Here is a 19,277-nt window from a genome sequence, read left to right as displayed (position 1 = left end):
TAGTGGCATAAACATGATGAGTGAGCATGAAGGTGCTGAGGAAGACTCTGGTTTAGTGTGATTAAAGTGTGATGTACTGATGAGTGGTTCAGAGTGAGGGCTCAGAGGTGAACCAGCTGTGCTCTCTTACTGCCAACAGTGGGACAAACTGAGTGAGAAGACACTGCTGACATCTGGACTGAACATGTGTCAAATATGTGAGCTAACGCTGTTGTCATAGCAGCTCATGGATTCACTCTCATTCCTGCTGCTGCTCCTGATGTCTGACTTCATGTCCTCATTAATCACAGAGCTTCAGTTCAGTGTTTAGTTGTTGCTGCTGAAATGTCGTGCCTATTTTCTGCTGGTGGAAGTCACTGCTGTGTTTTTGACTGCTGTTTACATCCCCGAGCTAACTTCCTGGCAGCGCTTGCCAGACGTCATGATGTCATCAGTGCTTTATAGACTGTGGGAGATTTAGGTTGTAACCACAAAGTGTTTGTGTCCGTACGCTGCAACCTTCCACACCATTCCTTTATTGTACAGACTCAGCAGCAGCTCCATGGATCCCAAATCCAAGAGTGGAGAACAGATTTGAAGTGTGTCACATCCATGCAGTCACAGCTGTTTCCACCATGTTTCCACTGATATTAATCCTGTTCAATGACACGTTTCATATCAGTGAATATGTTCTTTAGGACGTCCACTGACATGTTTAAGTGTCCTGCTGGAAATCACTCAAATCATCCATGAAATCCATGAAAAATCCTTTTAGTGTTTCTAACTTCACCCTCTGTCCTCTCTCTCTCTCCATCCTCCTCACTGCTTCTTTCACTGATAATCACACAAACATCGTATTCAGCTACAAAATAACACAATAATATCATCTGATCATCATTATTATAAGAGCAGGATCCATATTTGATATCAGAGTAACACACTGCTTGGTGATGTGCAGTCATCATCAGTGACTGTGGGTCAAACAGAAGCTCTCTGATTGGTTGCTGACCTTGGTCACCTGTCCACTCTCACCTGTTTGTGTTTGCTCTCTCTTTGCTTTCTCTCCCTCTCTGTCTTTGTACGTCACTCAGGTCCAATGGAAACAGTGACATTTACAAACCAATCAAAGACAAACTGATCCATGTCAGGTTATAACAATATTCAAAGTGAATACAGGCTGCTGCTGGACACAGACAGGTAACATCATTTTGACTTGCTGTCACCTGGATCTGGACTCATAAACACTGAAGCCCTGAACAGGAATACAAATCATTTTCTGCCAACTAGCGACACACCAGCAGATAATGGCTCAGAAAGCTCAAATGAGCCAATCATTTCTGTGTTTAGTTCCCCTGAAATCAGATCTGATATCAGCAGCTCTGAGTTCATTCATCATTATTGTCCAGTGATGAGATTTCTGCTCCGTTTGGTAACAGTCAGCAGGTTTTTCCTGTGTGTGGACGTGAACAGTCGTACCTGACAGCAGGTAGCAAACAGAGATCATCTTTCCAGCTGGAACTCTTCACTGAGCTGAACTCATTCAAAATGTTCTGGAGTCAAAACAGGAAACAGTCCAAATGTGTGTCTTCACTCTGACTCTGGATCAGATCTCAGTGACAGACTGTGGACATTATGGAAGCCTAAATGTGACACCATCTTCCGCCTTCATCTGCAGATTAAAGCCAAACAAAGATTCTCATTAAAAGTCTGCAGGTCTGAGAGAGATTCAATCGTTGTGTCATGTCTAACACAATAAGAGGAGCTGAAGCACAGATGTGAAGAGCAGATTCATCAGATTATGACCTCACTCTGTTTTGTCTTCATATACATTCAGTCTGTGTTTATAATGCAGATTTTCTGCTTTTATAATAACACATTTTATATTTTCTATCATCACAGACTGACTGAGTGTGGACTCTCAGAGTCTCACTGTGAAGTTGTGGCCTCAGCTCTGAAGTCCAACCCCTCCCATCTGACAGAGCTGGACATGAGTGGAAACTACAACCTCCAGGATTCCGGGATGAAACTTCTGTGTGCTGGAGTGGAGAGTCCAAACTGTCGACTGGAGACTCTGAGGTGAGTTCACTGACTGCGGCTGTTGTTGTTTTTCTATATTTCAGGTTTTTGATGGATGTTTGAAACTTTCTTTAGTTCCTAAATGTTCAGGATGTGTCTGAAGACAAATGTGAAGAAGTTTGAGTGCTTTCAGAAATGTTGTCTTTCCAAACGACTGAACAACAGTTTTTCCTTTTGGCTCCAAACAGAAGTGACAGACTTGAGCAGGGTTCATTTAAAGGCTGACAGAAGTGGAGTGGTGACGGGGAGATGTTTGACAGGACAGTGTTTCAGCCTCCACAGGTTCATGTTGTGCTCCATCAGTCAGTGAAGATGAAGTCAGTGCTGATGAGGCTGTAGAGTGTGTGAGGGATGTGAATGAGGATGATGAAGATCTGATGATAGCAGATAAAAACAGGCTGCAGAGACTTTGAGCCATACAGGGCACACAGTGTGTGTACAGAACAGCTGAAATCATTATGGAGGCCTCACTGGGATATGGAAGCATCACAGTACAGCTTCAGTGAAGCATTAAAGTCTCTGATATGAGATGAGAAATGAAGCAGCCAGAGCTTTTTCATGAGTGGAAATCCACTGTGACTGTGAGCTGCTGCTACAGCCTCCAGATTAGCCAGCAGCTCATCCTGCTCAACATTTTCTCACCAACTTTAATGGAAGTGTGATGTTTTCAGCTGGAGTGATGGTCAGGGTGGCCTCCCTCTCCTCTTTTTCTCCTCTTCCTCTTTCATTTGTAAAGCCACTTCTGCTGCTGTCATTCATTTGGAAGTCCTGTAGCTGAGTTTGGGAGAGACTAACAGCCTCGGCAGCAGAGGGGAGAAAGGCTGTAACACCACCACTTTACTCTGTTCTACCTGTCACATCATTTTATCAGGAAACAAATATGCTCATGTTTTTACTATGTTTGTCTTGAAGATGTAAGAAGATGACATGGTGCTTTTTATTATTGTGTTGGTTTGTTTCCTGTCTCTTGGATGGAGCCCAGCTGTGCGTGGCCCCTGGGCCTGTGGTCAGAGTGTGTGCTGGATAATCCGGCCCAGGATGAGGCCAAACTGACATGGGATGAAATGTCTGTCACATAATTGAGCTTAGTGTAGTTTCATTTCTGCACAATTTAAAAACAACCAAAACTTTGTTCTGTCTTTTCTATGTTATACTGTAGACTTTCTTTGATACTGTGTCCAAAAGGAGCAGCTTTTACTTTGAAGGGGAGGCGTCTCTGTTTCCTCTTCAGGTTGGATGATGGAAGCAAATGAGTGTGTGATGTTCTTTCAGTGTTGCACTTTGTAGACGCTCCCTGAGCACTGGTCTCACAGCCAGCTGCACATAGAGACCAGTGTTGTTAGTCCAGGTCAGAAGATGACTTGTTGGAATGAAAATGAGCTTGTAGTTTGTCTGCTTGAATAATGTGACTGGAAAAAGGTGTTGGACTTCAAATATGTCCATTTCTTTCACACTTCACCTTTAAAAGTGAAGCCTTGTGGTTCCTGGAAGGAAAAACACGACTTTTTCAAGTCTTTGTCCTGTTTTTTATGAGAAATGTACGACTTTAATGTGAAACATTCAGAGTTTTTTCTCTTGTTGTGTTTGTTTGAAGCTGCTTCCTGTTGGCTTCAGCTGTTTGGAGTTTCCATTTTCTAAACTTCTACATTCTGAACCTTCTTCAGCTCTGAACAGATGATGAAACACTGAATGATTTCAAGCTCACACTTTGTCTAATAAACTTACATCTTTCATTCTTTATACAGATTGAGGAACTGTGGTTTGTCAGAGATCAGCTGTGATTATCTGGCAGCAGCACTGAAGTCCAACCCCTCCCATCTGAGACAGCTGGACCTGAGCTCCAACAACAACCTGCAGGATTCAGGAGTGAAGCATCTGTGTGGTTTCCTGGAGAGTCCAGGATGTGGACTTGAAACTCTGAGGTCAGTCAGCATGTTTTAGTTGTGCTGAGATGAATATGATGTGAAAGTTGTGCTGACACTAAACTGCAGACATCAGGCTGATATTATACTGATCCACACTGAGGATCTTCATGGTAAAGTCTGTTTTCTTCTTCTCTGGTTTAGTCCATTGACTGCAGCAGAACAATGTTCACATTTCAAACAGTGAGACTCAACGTATGGCCGGCGGCCCACACACGGCCTGCCCACCTTTCCTGATTCAGAGAGAGGGGACCCTGATTAACTGTGTAGTGTTCTTCCTCACAGTCCTAAGTATCAGACACAACAATGAATAATCCATAGCTGACTGTCTTTAGCAGGTCAAAGGTCACGGCACACAGCAGACAGTGGGAAATATTATAATTCTGATCATTTATCAGCACATATCCATATGTATAAAAACAAAGCTGACACTGTGAGACTTGATCAGAGGTGTGATCATCACAGCAGAGGCCTTTGTGTCAAAGTCACTGAGGATCAAACAGAAACACATGAAGCAGATTTTCCTGTTCTGGCTTTTTATAGTAGATAACCTTCAAAATATTCTGCAGTCTGATAGGTTTGTAGCTTGTACCTAACCGCTGGAACGTTGAAGACAATATAATTACACTGCAAAGCAAGACACAAGCAGGCAAAGTTCTTCATGTTTCTCGTGCACGGGAGAGAACCGGACTGACGCCGTTCCCTCGTCTGACCCCAGTTGCTCTCGTCCGTTCTCCCGTACCACTGTTCTTTTATTGAGGTTACATGAATATGCATAGGTTCATTAACATATGACGTCTACATTCACACAAAGAGTACCTTGCCTGTGTGTGTGTGTGTGTGTGTGTGTGTGTGTGTGTGTGTGTGTGTGTGTGTGTGTGTGTGTGTGTGTGAGGTCAAGATGTGACCCTGTGAAGACTCCCCAAAGCTGGTGCCAGGACGTCTGGGTCCATCTAACAAAAGGCTCTTATACTTAAACAGATATACGTGTGCTTGCTATACCATAAATCAATAAAAAAAGATAAACTCTCCTAGGGAGTGTGATTTATGCCAGGACACTCTAAAGAGGAATGAATGCACTCCCTTCTACACAGAGTTGTTACAGACCTCCTAGGATGGGACATTCTTTCAATCTACAATTGATTATATACTTCTAAGCATATATGAGTAAATGTTTCTAAGCATAAATGACAATCAACAATACAAAACCTATCATTCCCCCCTTTTGACCTTTATGCTAGAAAAGTTCCCAGTTATGAATACCTCATGTCTGACAGTTTCAATGCAAACATTCTTATACTCAGCATTTGTCAAATCACCCTAAATTACTGAAAAAATACACAGTTTAACAAATGTATTAGCGGTTATCCCATTCATTGATCTCATCTCAGGGCAAACTGCATCCTACAAGCAAACAAGAAATTGTTAATTTAATAGTGAAAATAAGAAAGTAACATTTTCAAAAACATCTCACCTTGGTGATGCTTCCTCCGGGTGTGCACATCACATGTCTCCCTGCAGAGTGGTTTGAGTTCTGCAGGGCGTCATTAATGTCTCTTCCAGTTGTTTCCATCACTGTCCATAGGACCAGAGTCCAAATGTATATAGAATAAACATCCAATCATACCAGTTGGTTTTGTTGTTTGTCAACATGGGTCTCAGCTATTTCCAAAGCTGCAGACCTCATAGGAAACTGCTGTTATCACCACCATAGCTTCTGGTTCCTGTGCTTTTCACAGAATCATGATGTCATCCTTAGACTCCCTCTGCGTTGTCGATGGAGCTTGGCACGCCCCCCTCATCCCTCGAGTTTTCCTGTCCCAACGCTGCTTGCTGTGGGAAGTCTCCTCTTGATCTTCTGGAAGCTCAGTAGCGCAGCACTCTGTGTGATGTCTGCTGTGCTGAAGGTGATCTCTGATCCTCCTGAAGCCTCTCTCCTGGCCTCAGCTCCCATCTTGTGGACGATCCTCTCAGGCACTCCTTCTCGTCATGGATAATCCTGATTTTGGGCCTGCTGGATCTGAATTGGCCTCTGGAACTCCCCCTTGGTACAGCCCTCATTCCAACGCAGTTTCATGGTCCTTGCTGTGGCTCCAAGGTCTGATCTCATGATGGGCCCAAACCAGCTTGACCTTTGACCTCAACCACTGCCTGGGCTATGCCTGGAATGTTTCTCGCTTCTCACTGCTGCACCTGTATTTCAGAAAGACTTCTATTTGGAGAGCATGTCAACAACCATCAAACCACATTCTTTAGTTCAGTGAACTTCACTTATAGGCCATCAAAGCCTCATCTGAACATGGGTGCACCACTTGCATAGATTTAATACTTGTAAATAAACGGCTAATCACACAAATCACTGCAACACTAATAGTAAACATTGTTTAATGTTACTTCTGGACCCCACCTCTTGACGCATGGACTCTCTCATGCGTCAACTCACCAAACCTGGATCCCTGTCTTAAAAACTGGCTCCACCAGGAGCCTGCATACACACCATCATGGCCTGGAAAACAAGATCTGGAAAAAAAAGCAAACTTCACATGTACAAACAATTATATCAAAAGAGTAATAAGCAGTCAGCACGGGCAAGACAAGTGTCATGTGCAGGTTTTCCCAAATCATTAAATCACTATTATTACCATAATTCGCCGCAGACATGGATCATCCCATGTGCTCAGTTAACATTAATGTAATCAGTGACTTCTCTTAAGCAAAGTCACTCAACTCAACAATCACTATGAGCTCAATAGCCCATCTTCAACTATTCCATAAACACTGAATCCCTTATATATTTTTCTCATGTCACTTGTCTGCTTCCGCTGACTCCTCTACATGCAGTCTCAGAAAAACAAACATTAGCAATACACATTGATCATCCTGGTGGGCAGGCGTCAGCCATCCACATTCCAGAGGTGCCATAAAAACACCATAAAGTTAGCCATCCCTAGCCGTGGAAAGAATGTCATTCACATATAAACCCAGAAATCCTATAGTAGAAAAACATTAACTAATCCTCTTATAAATCACATGATCAATCACATGATTAATCATCTGCTGTAAAAAGAAATGTAAATGTTAGCACTGCGCAGGTGTGTACACTTTCTCACAGTAATGTTTGTGAGCAACACAAGTTAGTGAATGACACACACATAGTAAATTCACAGACAGAGAATTTAAACTAAAAAAGGTTAAATTTTCAGAGTTCACAAACATAAAAAATGGCATTTAAAGGGTTAAATCATCACGCAACCTCGAATGTTGCTGTCATCTTTCTGCTCCTGTAACAAAAAACACATAAATTCATCCACCCTTTTGTCCTGTCTAGGTGGAGGTTAACCTTGAGTCGTGGTCAAGTCCTGTCAGCTTTTACCAGTCAGTCAGTTTGTTTTTATTTCCATTCATTCATTCATTCATTCTTTCTTTGCTGATAGTGGAACCTGTCGTCGCATTTAGTTTCCACTTCCAGCAAAATGACGTCATCTCAAAAAGAAAAAGAACTTTAGATCGGATTACATCGCTGAATCCTTTTTAGGCCGGGACTTTCATTTAATATTGTCCCAATAAGTGGCTTTCTCCAGAGCCCATTTTAATGTGGAGAAACTCACTTGGCTTTCTCGACAGGTCGTATAGCACTTTTAATTCCTGATGTGCAGATCTGCTTAAAGAAAAGAAATAGACAAACAAAATCAGTGCCTGTTCAAAAGATAAAAATGAAAAATAACAGAGATTATCAAACCAAACTTTCAGTGCACTGTGAAAGTATCAAAATAAAAAGGCCTTGTTAAGTCATGACACAAACTCCTCATCAACTTCACAACAGGAGAAGAATCATCAGTTAGATTCACTCCAAACCAACCATCAGCTGCACAACACATAACATAACCCTAATGTCTTATTAGCTATGAGTTTAATCACCAGGTCTGTGCTCTTCACTCATTTAGGCCACAGATCTATTTTATTCAATTTTCCTTTTTCCCTTCATCATAAAACATGTGACATGCTGTCATGCACTTCACAAAAGAAGTTTGTTCTGACGTATTCAGAGTTGTGTATCTAGGTACAGGATTCACTCGCACATCAAAACAGGAAACTCAGTGTTTTAGAGTCTCCACTCAACACACAACAACTCCAACACATCCCATTCACTCGTGCTAGAATTCAGTCACCTTTCATTAATCTAAAACCGATCAACTAATTTGCATACCAGCTATTAACCAATAAAGTTGACAGGACGACAGAAAAGCATGTTCAAATTAGTATCACAAAAGACAATTTCCCTCATACAGTAAATTACTTGTGCTGCATCAATCAAGCAGGAAGCTTCTCCCAATTTACTATATTAACAACTAAATTTATTGTCTGATCACTGGTTGGTAAAACCAGGATCTTTTTTCCCACAAAAGTTAAATTGTTGTCCTGCAACCTAGAGAGTCAATTTTTTGCATTGGATAAATTCAGTATTTAATAACAAGTGTCTGCTAAATTGACACTATTTTAACACTGATGAAAGATAACAAGCTGATTTCCATTGCATGTGTGTTTGTGTTATTAGGCAGGTTTAATGCATGTCTGTGGAGCTGCATATCCAGCAGAGCATGTTCTTAAAAGCTGCCTTTCCTACACACTTCTCTGCTATTATTTAATCATTTCTTAACTAATGTGCTGTGAGTCCACTGGTCTTTGCATCACACTGTACACTTGTATCCTGTACCATCTTGGACAAGATGATAAACAGACTCACGCTTAAGATGTTGTCTAATCTTCATGAGTCATTTTGTGTTTGTATTAGTCGGGTTAATACATGTTCTGTTTTTATGTATCCTTTCATGTACCTTCCCCCTTTTTTCTGAAACAGGTTACCATCGGCAACCACACGGTGTGTTGTTAACCCCTTCTACAAATGCCCTCTTGTAATGTGTAACACTTTGTGTATGATTTTGTGTTATCTCTGGTGCATATTATCTGCATGTGTGGTGTCACTTTCCATTTTCTAACAGTACACTTGCATACCTCAGTGCTTGTCTTCCTCCCCCTTATGTGGTGGTCTGGACACTGTGTCAATCCTCCACTTCCAGGCAGTCGCTTGTCTCCCCGAATTCCTTAACCTAATTTCATTGCCCACACTAAAACAGCAGCCTCAGTCCTCTTCTGCTCCTTTCCTTCTCTCCCACTTTTCAGTCCAGTGGCAGTCAGTTTTTTTTTTCAGCTTTGTCCCGTGTCTCTCTTTGTCCCACTGTCTCTTTTATTGCCATCTCACTCCAAACATGGCAAATGTCAAACTCAGACAGTCTTCTCAAAAGTCCTTCACACACAGTGAGGTTGCAGCTGGCTGGAAACGCATCTCCATCCATCCAATCTAGATGGTGGTTCTTCTCTTTCTGATGCCGTTTGCCCACAGAACTGCTCAGAACTCTGGTATTGTCTCTTGGACTCCTGTTCACTGTTGATGTTCATGCTCGTGCTTCTGAAACTGCACTCGGTGTCTTCAGGGAGAGATTAGTTTCCTTGGAGCTTGCTTGTTCAGGGTGAGGATGGGAAGCTGCAAAACAATTCAGCCAAAAAATTCTGGCTGGTTGTTTCTAATTTTTTCTAATGATTTCAACCTATAATTTTCTTCCGACTGCTGCCCGTGGAGAATTGATTCTGGTCTGCTTTTCACCTGGAAGTGACAAACTAAGACATTTTCATTATTATCATCGCTGCTTAACCAACACACATCTCTCTCTCTCTCTCTCTCTCTCTCTCTCTCTCTCTCTCTCTCTCTCTGTGTGTGTTTTTGTGAACAATCCTTTCTTAAAAGCAGAAAATGAAATTGTGGTTATTTTTGGCTGATCAACACAAAACCTTTTTCCCTATGATTATTTTTCATCTACAATATAAATTCTTTCTCTTTTTCATCTGCATAAATAAATCACATGGCTGATGATACCATGGTGATCCATAAATATGATCACCAGTTTATTTAATTATTTTTAACCCAACAAAACAAATAAAGAAAAACATGATGTTGATGCTACACACACGAGTCAAGGTGCAGGAAAACTGCTCACGGAAACGCTGCACACTCATAGCTCTGTTTCCCTCTCTTTGAGTAGTTCTCAGACAGCTCTTGATCTGATAATGTGTAGCTTGCTCATCAGCTCAGAAGAAAAAAAAACCGCAACACAACATCACACAGTAGTTGCATGCTCTGCCCACAGCGGCAAAGTCTTACACTTTCATATTCAATAAAGCTTCTCCATCACGTACTTTTAGATGTTTCATACAGGGTTCAGCATATTAGTTGTTTTCACAGGTGTGCTCTATATCTCAACAATGGCTCATAATAAGACGACAGTCTTTCACACAGGTCAAGTGCCTCTATGCACTTCATTAGTTCAAATATTTACCTATATCACTTCAGCTCATATGTCATTGTACTGAATTTGAGCAACCACAAGCTTAATGTAGATTACTTTTAACAACTATCCACCTCAATTACGTCTATGGTCTGGCACACAGGCTGTTGTCGATCAGGGCAAGCTAAAGAATAAACATTTTGTGTCAGCAAGGGGTGGGGGAAAGCCCTTCACCAGAGCACATCTTAAGTGCTGCTGATGTGGCAGGCCTTCTCCACACGCTCCTGGCTGCTTATGAAACCATGATAACAACAACAGTCGGTGTCACAGACCACGTGTTCTGCTCCGCACACACTCACACAACAACAACAAAAATGACGACGACAACAATGACAACAACACAAAATAGGCCTACTCCGGACTCACACCAGACCGCTCGGGACCCTGACCCAGTTGTGGGACGCTCACCCAGTCGCGCGACAAAACCCAATGAAGGGACGCTCGGGACACACACCCAGGGCGATTTCAAAACCGGACACTCACCAGACGCTTGGGCCCTTGGGCCCTTGGGCGATTTAATCAAAACCTCTTTTTCAGGACACTAACCCAGTTATCGCTCCACAAAGCAGCGAACTTCTCAACGCCTCACAAGATGGCGGAGACTGCACAATGACACGGTTATAGAGTCGGCCTCTTTAAACTTACTTGGTGTTGCTTAGCGTGTAATATCAGCCTCGAATCCCGCCGATCGCCATTCATCGAGGAGAAAGGACAGACCGCGAATCCACAGGAACTTCCTGGCTGAGGTCAGTCTTTCAGCGTGCCTCTCCTCCCCTCGGTGAATGCGATTCCAGGGCTCCGGCATCCAAGGACCAATTAATGATAGGTTCGTAGCTTGAACCCATCCGCTGGAACGTTGAAGACAATATAATTACACTGCAAAGCAAGACACAAGTAGGCAAAGTTCTTCATGTTTCTCGTGCACGGGAGAGAACCGGACAGACGCCGTTCCCTCGCCTGACCCCAGTTGCTATCCTCCGTTCTCCCGTACCACTGTTCTTTTATTGAGGTTACATGAATATGCATAGGTTCATTAACATATGACGCCTACATTCACACAAAGAGTACCTTGCCTGTGTGTGTGTGTGTGTGTGTGTGTGGGGGGGGGGGGGGGGGTCAAGATGTGACCCTGTGAAGACTCCCCAAAGCTGGTGCCAGGACATCTGGGTCCATCTAACAAAAGGCTCTTATACTTAGACAGATATACGTGTGTTTGCTATACCATAAATCAATAAGAAAAGATAAACTCTCCTAGGGAGTGTGATTTATGCCAGGACACTCTGAAGAGGAATGAATGCACTCCCTTCTACACAGAGTTGTTACAGACCTCCCAGGATGGGACATTCTTTCAATCTACAATTGATTATATACTTCTAAGCATATATGAGTAAATGTTTCTAAGCATAAATGACAATCAACAATACAAAACCTATCACAGTCCATCAAAAACTGAAGCAAACCATGAATCAACATGTGAACATGAGCTGATGCTGCTGAAGTGAAGCAAAGTTACAGAGGTTTGATTACAGACACAGCTGAGAGTTTGTAATCTGTCATCATTTTAAAAGGTTTAAATTTCTTCAGTATTGAACAGCAGAAATGAGGCTTTGTTTTCGGAGGCCGACAGCAGTGAACACAACAGCAGACTGGTGCGTAATAAGCAGTGAATAATGCAGGAAACAGATTTTTGACGGTAAACTGTTCTTGAAGTACACTGAGAGAGAGAGAGCTGTGCAGGAAGTAAAGGTCAAAGTCAGAGAGAATTCATGACGATGTTCATCAAACGTAAAGCGTAGTTTGGATCTTCTTCTGCTGCTGGTTCAGTCAGTTTTGGTTGGAGACAGATGAAACCTGCAGCTTCAGGATCTGTGAGCTGTCCACTTTCAGCACCGATGGCGTGTCCGTGTACGTGCTGTTGAGTGAACGATCCACGCTCTGTGTTTCCATCTTTGTGTGTTTAGCTGCTCTCATTTACTGTTTTATCTGCTTGCTTGTTGTTGAAATACTTTTGGGAGCTTTAACACTGGGATTGCCAGGCTTCTACCGTTCTACCTTTAAAAGCCGGAGAGCAGTCAAATGCTGGAAGTGGAAGCTAAATTGGCTAGTCATTCATATGTATATTAGGTTGTTACCTAGGAATTCTGGAGGGAGGGGAGTGGGGGTGAGTGATTGAGGGGGTGGGGGAGTGAAGTGTTTCAGTTTGCCATCTTAGGGAGAAATCAACACATGTCCTTTGTATGTCCTTTGTTGCTGACATTTATTGATGAAAACAGTACAAAAAACCAACCATTTGTACACATATTTACAAATAATGATAAAAAGTGAGTGAGTACATTTCAACATTCTCAGCAATCACTCACAATCCTGGCACTGCCACGGTATCTGTCGTCTGCATTTACCACATGTGTACCTGTAGCAGTGAACACATCGCACAGTGGCCTGATTCTTTTTTGCATCTGTGTTTGACCTGACACGTGGCCCTTTTTCCGCGGGGGTCTAAGGTAGAAAACCAAAATGACTGCTCTCCGGGGGTCTAAGTGTTAACCTGAGATTCTGGCAAAATACATTTATATTAAAAAACGATTCAGGATTGAATGAATCAACATCGCTTTATTCAAATTAAAACCATTTAAATAGCAAAATCCATTTTTTTACACCCGCCTCTAATGCTGGGTAATGTCAGCTGGTCCATGTGCAGCTGGCTGTGAGGCTCAGGGAGCGTCTACAAAGTGCAACACTGAAAGAACATCATCCATAAATCAATCAATCAATCAATCTTTATTTATAAAGCACTTTTCATACAGAGAAAATGTAGCACAAAGTGCTTTACATAGTTAAAAGCAGCCCACCCCACCCTCCGACTCCCCACACTCTCAATACACATATATCCCCCCACCCACACACACATACACACACGCGCACACTTAAAGAGTAAAAATTGGGCTGGGCTCGCATGAGCCAAGTGAGGAAACACTATAACAGGGAGCCGTCTGCACCGGGAGCCGGTCACAGACCGCAGCCTCCAGGCTGGGCACACAGCAGGAGGGAGGCAAAGGAGCCCCCCAGCCAGGCTGAGAGAACCCCCAGAGACCCAGCAGCCACGGTCAATCACAGCCCCGGTGCAGAGAGCGCCCTCCGAGGAAACACTGGAGATATGACACAATACGATATATACAGGGTAAAATGATAAAATAAATAAGAACAGGATACAATATAAATATAAATAGAGTAAGAAGATTAAAAATGAATAAGAATAAAATCAAAAAATATTAGGTAAAGCCTAAATTAATAATAGAATAACAGGATAGAATAAATAAGCATAAAATAAATAAACGCTAAGTAAAAGCTAAATTAAAAAGGTGGGTCTTGAGCCTGTTCTTAAAAACATGTACGTTCTCTGCGGCCCTGAGCTCCTCCGGCAGGCTGTTCCACAGACGAGGACCATACCTCTGAAAAGCTGCCTCTCCGTGAGTATGTGTCCTGACTTTAGGGACAATCAAAAGGCCAGTACCAGAGGACCTCAGGGTCCGTGAGGGTTCATATGGTAAAAGCAGATCTGAGAGATAAGAAGGCCCAAGACCAATAAGACATTTAAAAACCAATAAAAGAACTTTAAAATCGATCCTGAAACACACGGGGAGCCAATGCCGCGATTCTAAAACCGGTGTACTGTGGGCCCGCCCTCTGGTCTTCGTCAGCACACGAGCTGCCGAGTTTTGCAAGAGTTGTAAAGTTGAAATATTCTTCTTAGGAAGACCAGAGAGCAGGGCATTACAGTAATCAATGCGACTGGTAATAAAAGCATGCATCAGCATCTCTGTGTTGGCCCGAGAGAGAATAGGGCGGACTCTGGCTATATTTTTTAGATGATAAAATCCAATTTTGGTTACATGTTTAACATGTGGGATAAAACCAAGCTCAGAGTCAAAAATAACACCCAGGTTTTTCACTTGTAGTGAAGGACATAGTGAAAATGCCTCTAATTTAGACAAGAGTTTCTCTCTCTGAGCCTCAGGACCGACGATTAAAACTTCAGTTTTGTCCTGGTTAAGCTGTAAAAGGTTTTCTGCCATCCAAGATCGTATATCTAAGATACAGTTAAAAAGGGCATCCATTGGTCTGGTGTCATCAGGAGACACGGAGATGTACAGCTGCGTGTCATCAGCGTAACTGTGGAAGTTCACTCCATGCCTCCTGATGACACCGCCGAGAGGCAGCATATACAAATTAAAAAGTACAGGGCCTAGAACCGACCCTTGAGGCACACCACATGTCACTCTATGGATCTTAGAGGAGCATGTATCCATACTCACCATAAAAGATCTGTCAGAGAGATAGGAAGTGAACCAGTTGTGTACAGCACCAGAGTGTCACGAGTTGCTCTGAGGATCCACTCGCAGGACTCCGAAGTGTGTTGTAACAGAGACAGTTTATTCACAAAATCTTCACCAAGTGTATTTACAGTCAGTGCGAGGACAGTGCTATATACAAGATGTGCGAGGACGGGTTCCAGGGCTCCAGGGAAAACAAGGGAATCACACACACGCTCACGCCAACCTCTCTCCGTAGTGACCAGCCACCTCTTACACGCTCCACACAGGGAAACACGGGGACGGGTCCGGGGAATCTAGAACAGAGAGACAACGGTTACTTTCTGAGGCGGAAGTGTGGGAAACTAGGGCTTGACGCGTACTGACAGGAGTCTTCACAACAATCCAGCGTTGAACAGCTGATCTCCTCCTTCTGATATACCAGCTGGTCTGATGAGGCCCAGGTGTGCATGATCCGGGAGGGCGTGGGCCGAGAGCGTGAACCCGCCATGAGTTCCGCCCCGGCAAAACAGGGGAGGGGGAGAGAGATTGCTGATCAGTGCCTTGCCGACCCCGCAGGTCGTGACAGTACCCCCCCCCCCCCCCCCCCCAACGGGAGCCCCCTGGCGACCCCCAGGCCTCCCAGGGTGAGCCTCATGGAACCGCCAAACCATGGCCCGGTCCAGCAGAGCCGCCCGCGGGACTCAAGAACGCTCCTCGACGCCATAGCCCCCCCAGTCCACAAGATACTGCAGGCCACGGCCCCGGCGCCTGACGTCCATTATCCGAGACACGGAGAAGGCCGGACGGCCAGCGACGACCCGGGCGGGCGGAGGGGGTCCGGAAGGAGGGCACAGAGGACTGGAACAGTGAGGTTTGATCTGCGAGACATGAAACACGTTGTGGATACGCATGGTCCTGGGGAGCTTGAGACGCACAGACACGGGGTTAACGATAGAGTCCACTTCGAACGGGCCAATGAAGGCGGGGGAGAGCTTTTGCGACTCCGTCCTGAGAGGCACATACCGGGTCGAGAGCCAAACCCTCTGTCCAGGTGAGTAGGCCGGCGCCAGGGACCTGCGGCGATCCGCCTGCCGTTTGTTCCGGTCCGCCGTGCGAAGAAGGGCAGCTCTAGTGGCCTGCCACGCGCGCCGACACCGCCGCAGGTGCTGCTGAACAGAGGGCACAAAGTGCTCACCTTCGATGGCAGGGAACAGGGGAGGTTGGTACCCCAGGGAGGCCTCGAACGGGGAGACACCTGTGGCCGACGAGGTAAGGCTATTGTGAGCGTACTCCACCCATGTCAGTTGCTCACTCCAGGTGGTCTGATTAGTGGACGTCAAGCAACGGAGAGCCGTTTTGAGTTCTTGGTTGGCCCGTTCCGCTTGACCGTTGGTCTGTGGATGAAAACCTGACGAGAGACTGACCTGGGCCCCCAAGAGGGCGCAGAACTCCTTCCAAACACGTGACGTGAACTGTGGGCCTTGGTCCGAGACCACTTCAGTAGGGATCCCGTGGAGGCGAAACACATGAGTTGACAGAAGCCGGGCGGTCTCCAGGGCAGTGGGGAGCTTGGGGAGAGCGACAAAATGGGCAGCTTTAGAGAAACGGTCGACAACAGTGAGGATGACTGTGTTACCTGATGACAGCGGAAGACCAGTGACAAAGTCAACCGCAATGTGGGACCAGGGTCGGCTTGGCGTAGGCAAGGGATGAAGTAGGCCGGCAGCAGGCTGGTTGACCGGCTTATTCTGGGCACAGGTTGGACAGGCAGCGATGAAGTCCTGGACGTCCTTGGCCAGTGTAGGCCACCAGGCGAACCGCTTGATGAAGGTGACGGTGCGATGAACGCCCGGATGACAGGTGAGTTTTCCGCCGTGGGCCCATTGTAACACTCGTGAGCGAACCAACGTGGGAACAAAGAGCAAACCCGGGGGACCAGTACCTGGATCCGGTTCCACCCGCTGGGCCTCCCGTATGGCAGACTCGATCTCCCATGACAGGGCTCCGATAACGCACGTGGGAGGGAGAATGGGAGCCTCACGGGTGGGGTCCTCTGAGGTGGTGAATTGGCGGGAAAGGGCATCGGGTTTCACATTCCGGGTGCCGGGCCTGTAGGTGATGGTGAAGCAGAATCTGGTAAAGAACCCACCTGGCTTGTCGGGCATTTAGCCGTTTAGCCGACCGGATGTATTCGAGGTTCCTGTGGTCAGTCCATACCACAAAGGGTTCTGTTGCGCCCTCTAGCCAGTGGCGCCACTCCTCCAGGGCGAGTTTGATTGCCAACAGCTCCCTGTCCCCGATGTCGTAGTTCTGCTCTGCAGGAGAGAGACGACGAGAGAAGTAAGCACAAGGGTGGAGCTTACCGTCTAGTTGCTGGGAGAGGACTGCTCCGACCCCTACATCCGAGGCGTCCACCTCCACGATGAACTGCCGCTTGAGATCCGGTTGTCTGAGGATGGGCGCCGACGCGAAACGTTTCTTTAGCCGGGAGAAAGCCTCCTGAGCCTGATCATCCCAGCAGAAAGGCACCTTAGGGGAAGTTAAACGGGTTAATGGCAAAGCAATCTTGCTGTAGTCACGAATGAACCTCCGATAAAAGTTTGCAAAACCGAGGAACCGTTGAAGCTGCTTACGGTTAGGCGGCGTGGGCCAGTCTAAGACTGCTTGTACCTTAGCTGGATCAGTTCTTAAATCGCCCCGTTCGATGATGTAGCCCAAAAATGACACAGTACTCACATGAAACTCGCACTTCTCCCCTTTAACAAACAGCCGATTCTCCAGGAGGCGTTGCAGGACTTGTCTGACGTGATGTACATGATCCGGGAGAGAGCGGGAGAAGATGAGAATATCGTCAAGGTACACAAACACAAAACGATCGATGAAATCTCGGAGGACATCATTGACTAGACTCTGAAAGACAGCCGGAGCATTAGTCAGTCCAAACGGCATGACCAAGTATTCAAAATGGCCCAGGTGCGTGTTGAAGGCCGTTTTCCACTCGTCACCCTCTCTCATCCTGACTAAGTGGTAAGCATTCCGCAGATCGAGCTTAGTAAAAATGGTCGCCCCCTGCAGGAGTTCGAAGGCGGAGGATAAGAGCGGCAGAGGGTATTTATTCTTAATGGTAATGGTATTGAGGCCTCGGAAATCAATACATGGCCGAAGGCTTTTATCCTTCTTAGTGACGAAAAAGAACAGCCACAGGGGATGAAGAGTGGCGAATCAGTCCATCAGCCAAGGATTCATTAATATACTTCTCCATGCATTCACGTTCAGGTTGAGAGAGACTGTATAAGCGACTAGTGGGAAGGGGTGCACCTGGGAGCAAATCAATACTGCAGTCGTACGGGCGATGAGGGGGAAGAGAGCGGGCGCGGTCCTTACAAAACACTTGCTTGAGATCATGATACTCTGATGGGATAGCTGAAAGGTCAGGGGGGTCGTGTGGTAGTGGTTTAGCTGCTTTAACGGGAGTAGCTGCTGTCAAACAGGTCATGTGACACTCCTCCCCCCACCCCAGAACCCTCACCTCCTTCCAGTCGAGCACGGGGTTATGCTGGCGTAACCACGGAAACCCTAGCACCAGGGGCGTGAGAGGGGCTTCAAAGACATAAAACTGCAGCAGTTCAGTGTGATTCCCAGACAGCGTTAGGGACACGGGTTCAGTAACATGAGTTATGTCAGGAAGACGTTGACCGTTTAAAGCAGTGACCTGCAACAAGTGGGGTAATGCCTGTGTGGGAATCTTAAATTTGAGAGCCAGGGAAGCATCTATGAAGCTCTGCTCCGCCCCAGAGTCAATCAGCGCCTGAAGAGAGTGAGAGGCAGAGTGGACAGTCACTTTAGCGGCTAGCATGAAGCGTGGAGGAGAATGCGAAAAGGAGACCTCGCCCACCCGTATCCTCCTTTCTACCGGCGGGCGGGGTCTTTTGGCCGAGCAGGACAGACCTTGGCGAGATGGCCCTTGCGGCCGCAGTAAAAGCACTCACCGGATCGCCATCTATGTGCCCTCTCCTCCGGGGAGAGCTGGGAGCGTCCGATCTGCATGGGTTGCTCCTGCTCGTCGCCGCGGTCCGCTTCCCGATCGCTACTTCCGCTTCCGCCGGAAGCTGACTCTGCTCGCCCCAGAGGCCTCTGGGAACCATAGTTGCTGGCGCGGTGACGCGCCCTCAAATGTTCATCTACCTTAACACATAAGGCGATCACCTCCGATAGAGTCTTGGGCAGCTCCCTCATTAACAGTTCGCCCTTAAGAACATCACAAACATTGTTCAATAAGGTACTTATCAGCGCAGGCTGCCCCCATCCCGTCTCCTCAGCCAGTGTCCAAAACTCCACAGAGAAGTCCGCCATACTCCGTCTTCCTTGTTTTAAGTTCAGCAAACGGTGGCCCGCTGCCTCAGCTCCGGTGCCCCTTTCAAACACACTTTTGAACTTTGAGAGAAAATCAGCATAGGTAATCTCCGGGCTAGTCCGTAATACTGCTTGAGCCCAGTTCAAGGCTTGACCGCGGAGTAACTGAACGAAAAAGGCTATCTTAGCTCCATCACTCTCATACGTTCACCGCAGCTGCATAAATTGCAACG

General features: G+C 45.8%; 2 protein-coding genes across 3 annotated transcripts in view; one reads left to right on the top strand and one right to left on the bottom strand.

Moving 5' to 3' along the window:
* LOC113011577 (NACHT, LRR and PYD domains-containing protein 12-like) overlaps nt 1-19,277 on the bottom strand; it is a 382,413-nt gene that overhangs the window by 301,228 nt on the left and 61,908 nt on the right. The gene's annotated exons all lie outside the window — the stretch shown is intronic.
* Nucleotides 1-19,277, top strand: part of LOC113011575 (protein NLRC3-like) — a 46,989-nt gene that overhangs the window by 5,946 nt on the left and 21,766 nt on the right. The window contains exons 6-7 of one of the 2 annotated variants that reach the window (XM_026151120.1): nt 1,879-2,055; nt 3,801-3,977. In XM_026151120.1, coding sequence (XP_026006905.1) covers nt 1,879-2,055; nt 3,801-3,977 — 354 coding nt within the window. Of the gene's footprint in view, nt 1-1,070; nt 1,660-1,878; nt 2,056-3,800; nt 3,978-19,277 lie in introns of those variants that run through there. The other variant, XM_026151121.1, reaches the window with a different exon arrangement.

This window comes from Astatotilapia calliptera, chromosome 19 (genome assembly GCF_900246225.1).
Source record: "Astatotilapia calliptera chromosome 19, fAstCal1.2, whole genome shotgun sequence".
Classification (NCBI taxonomy): Eukaryota; Metazoa; Chordata; class Actinopteri; order Cichliformes; family Cichlidae; genus Astatotilapia; species Astatotilapia calliptera.
This window is presented reverse-complemented; position numbering and strand designations above follow the sequence as displayed.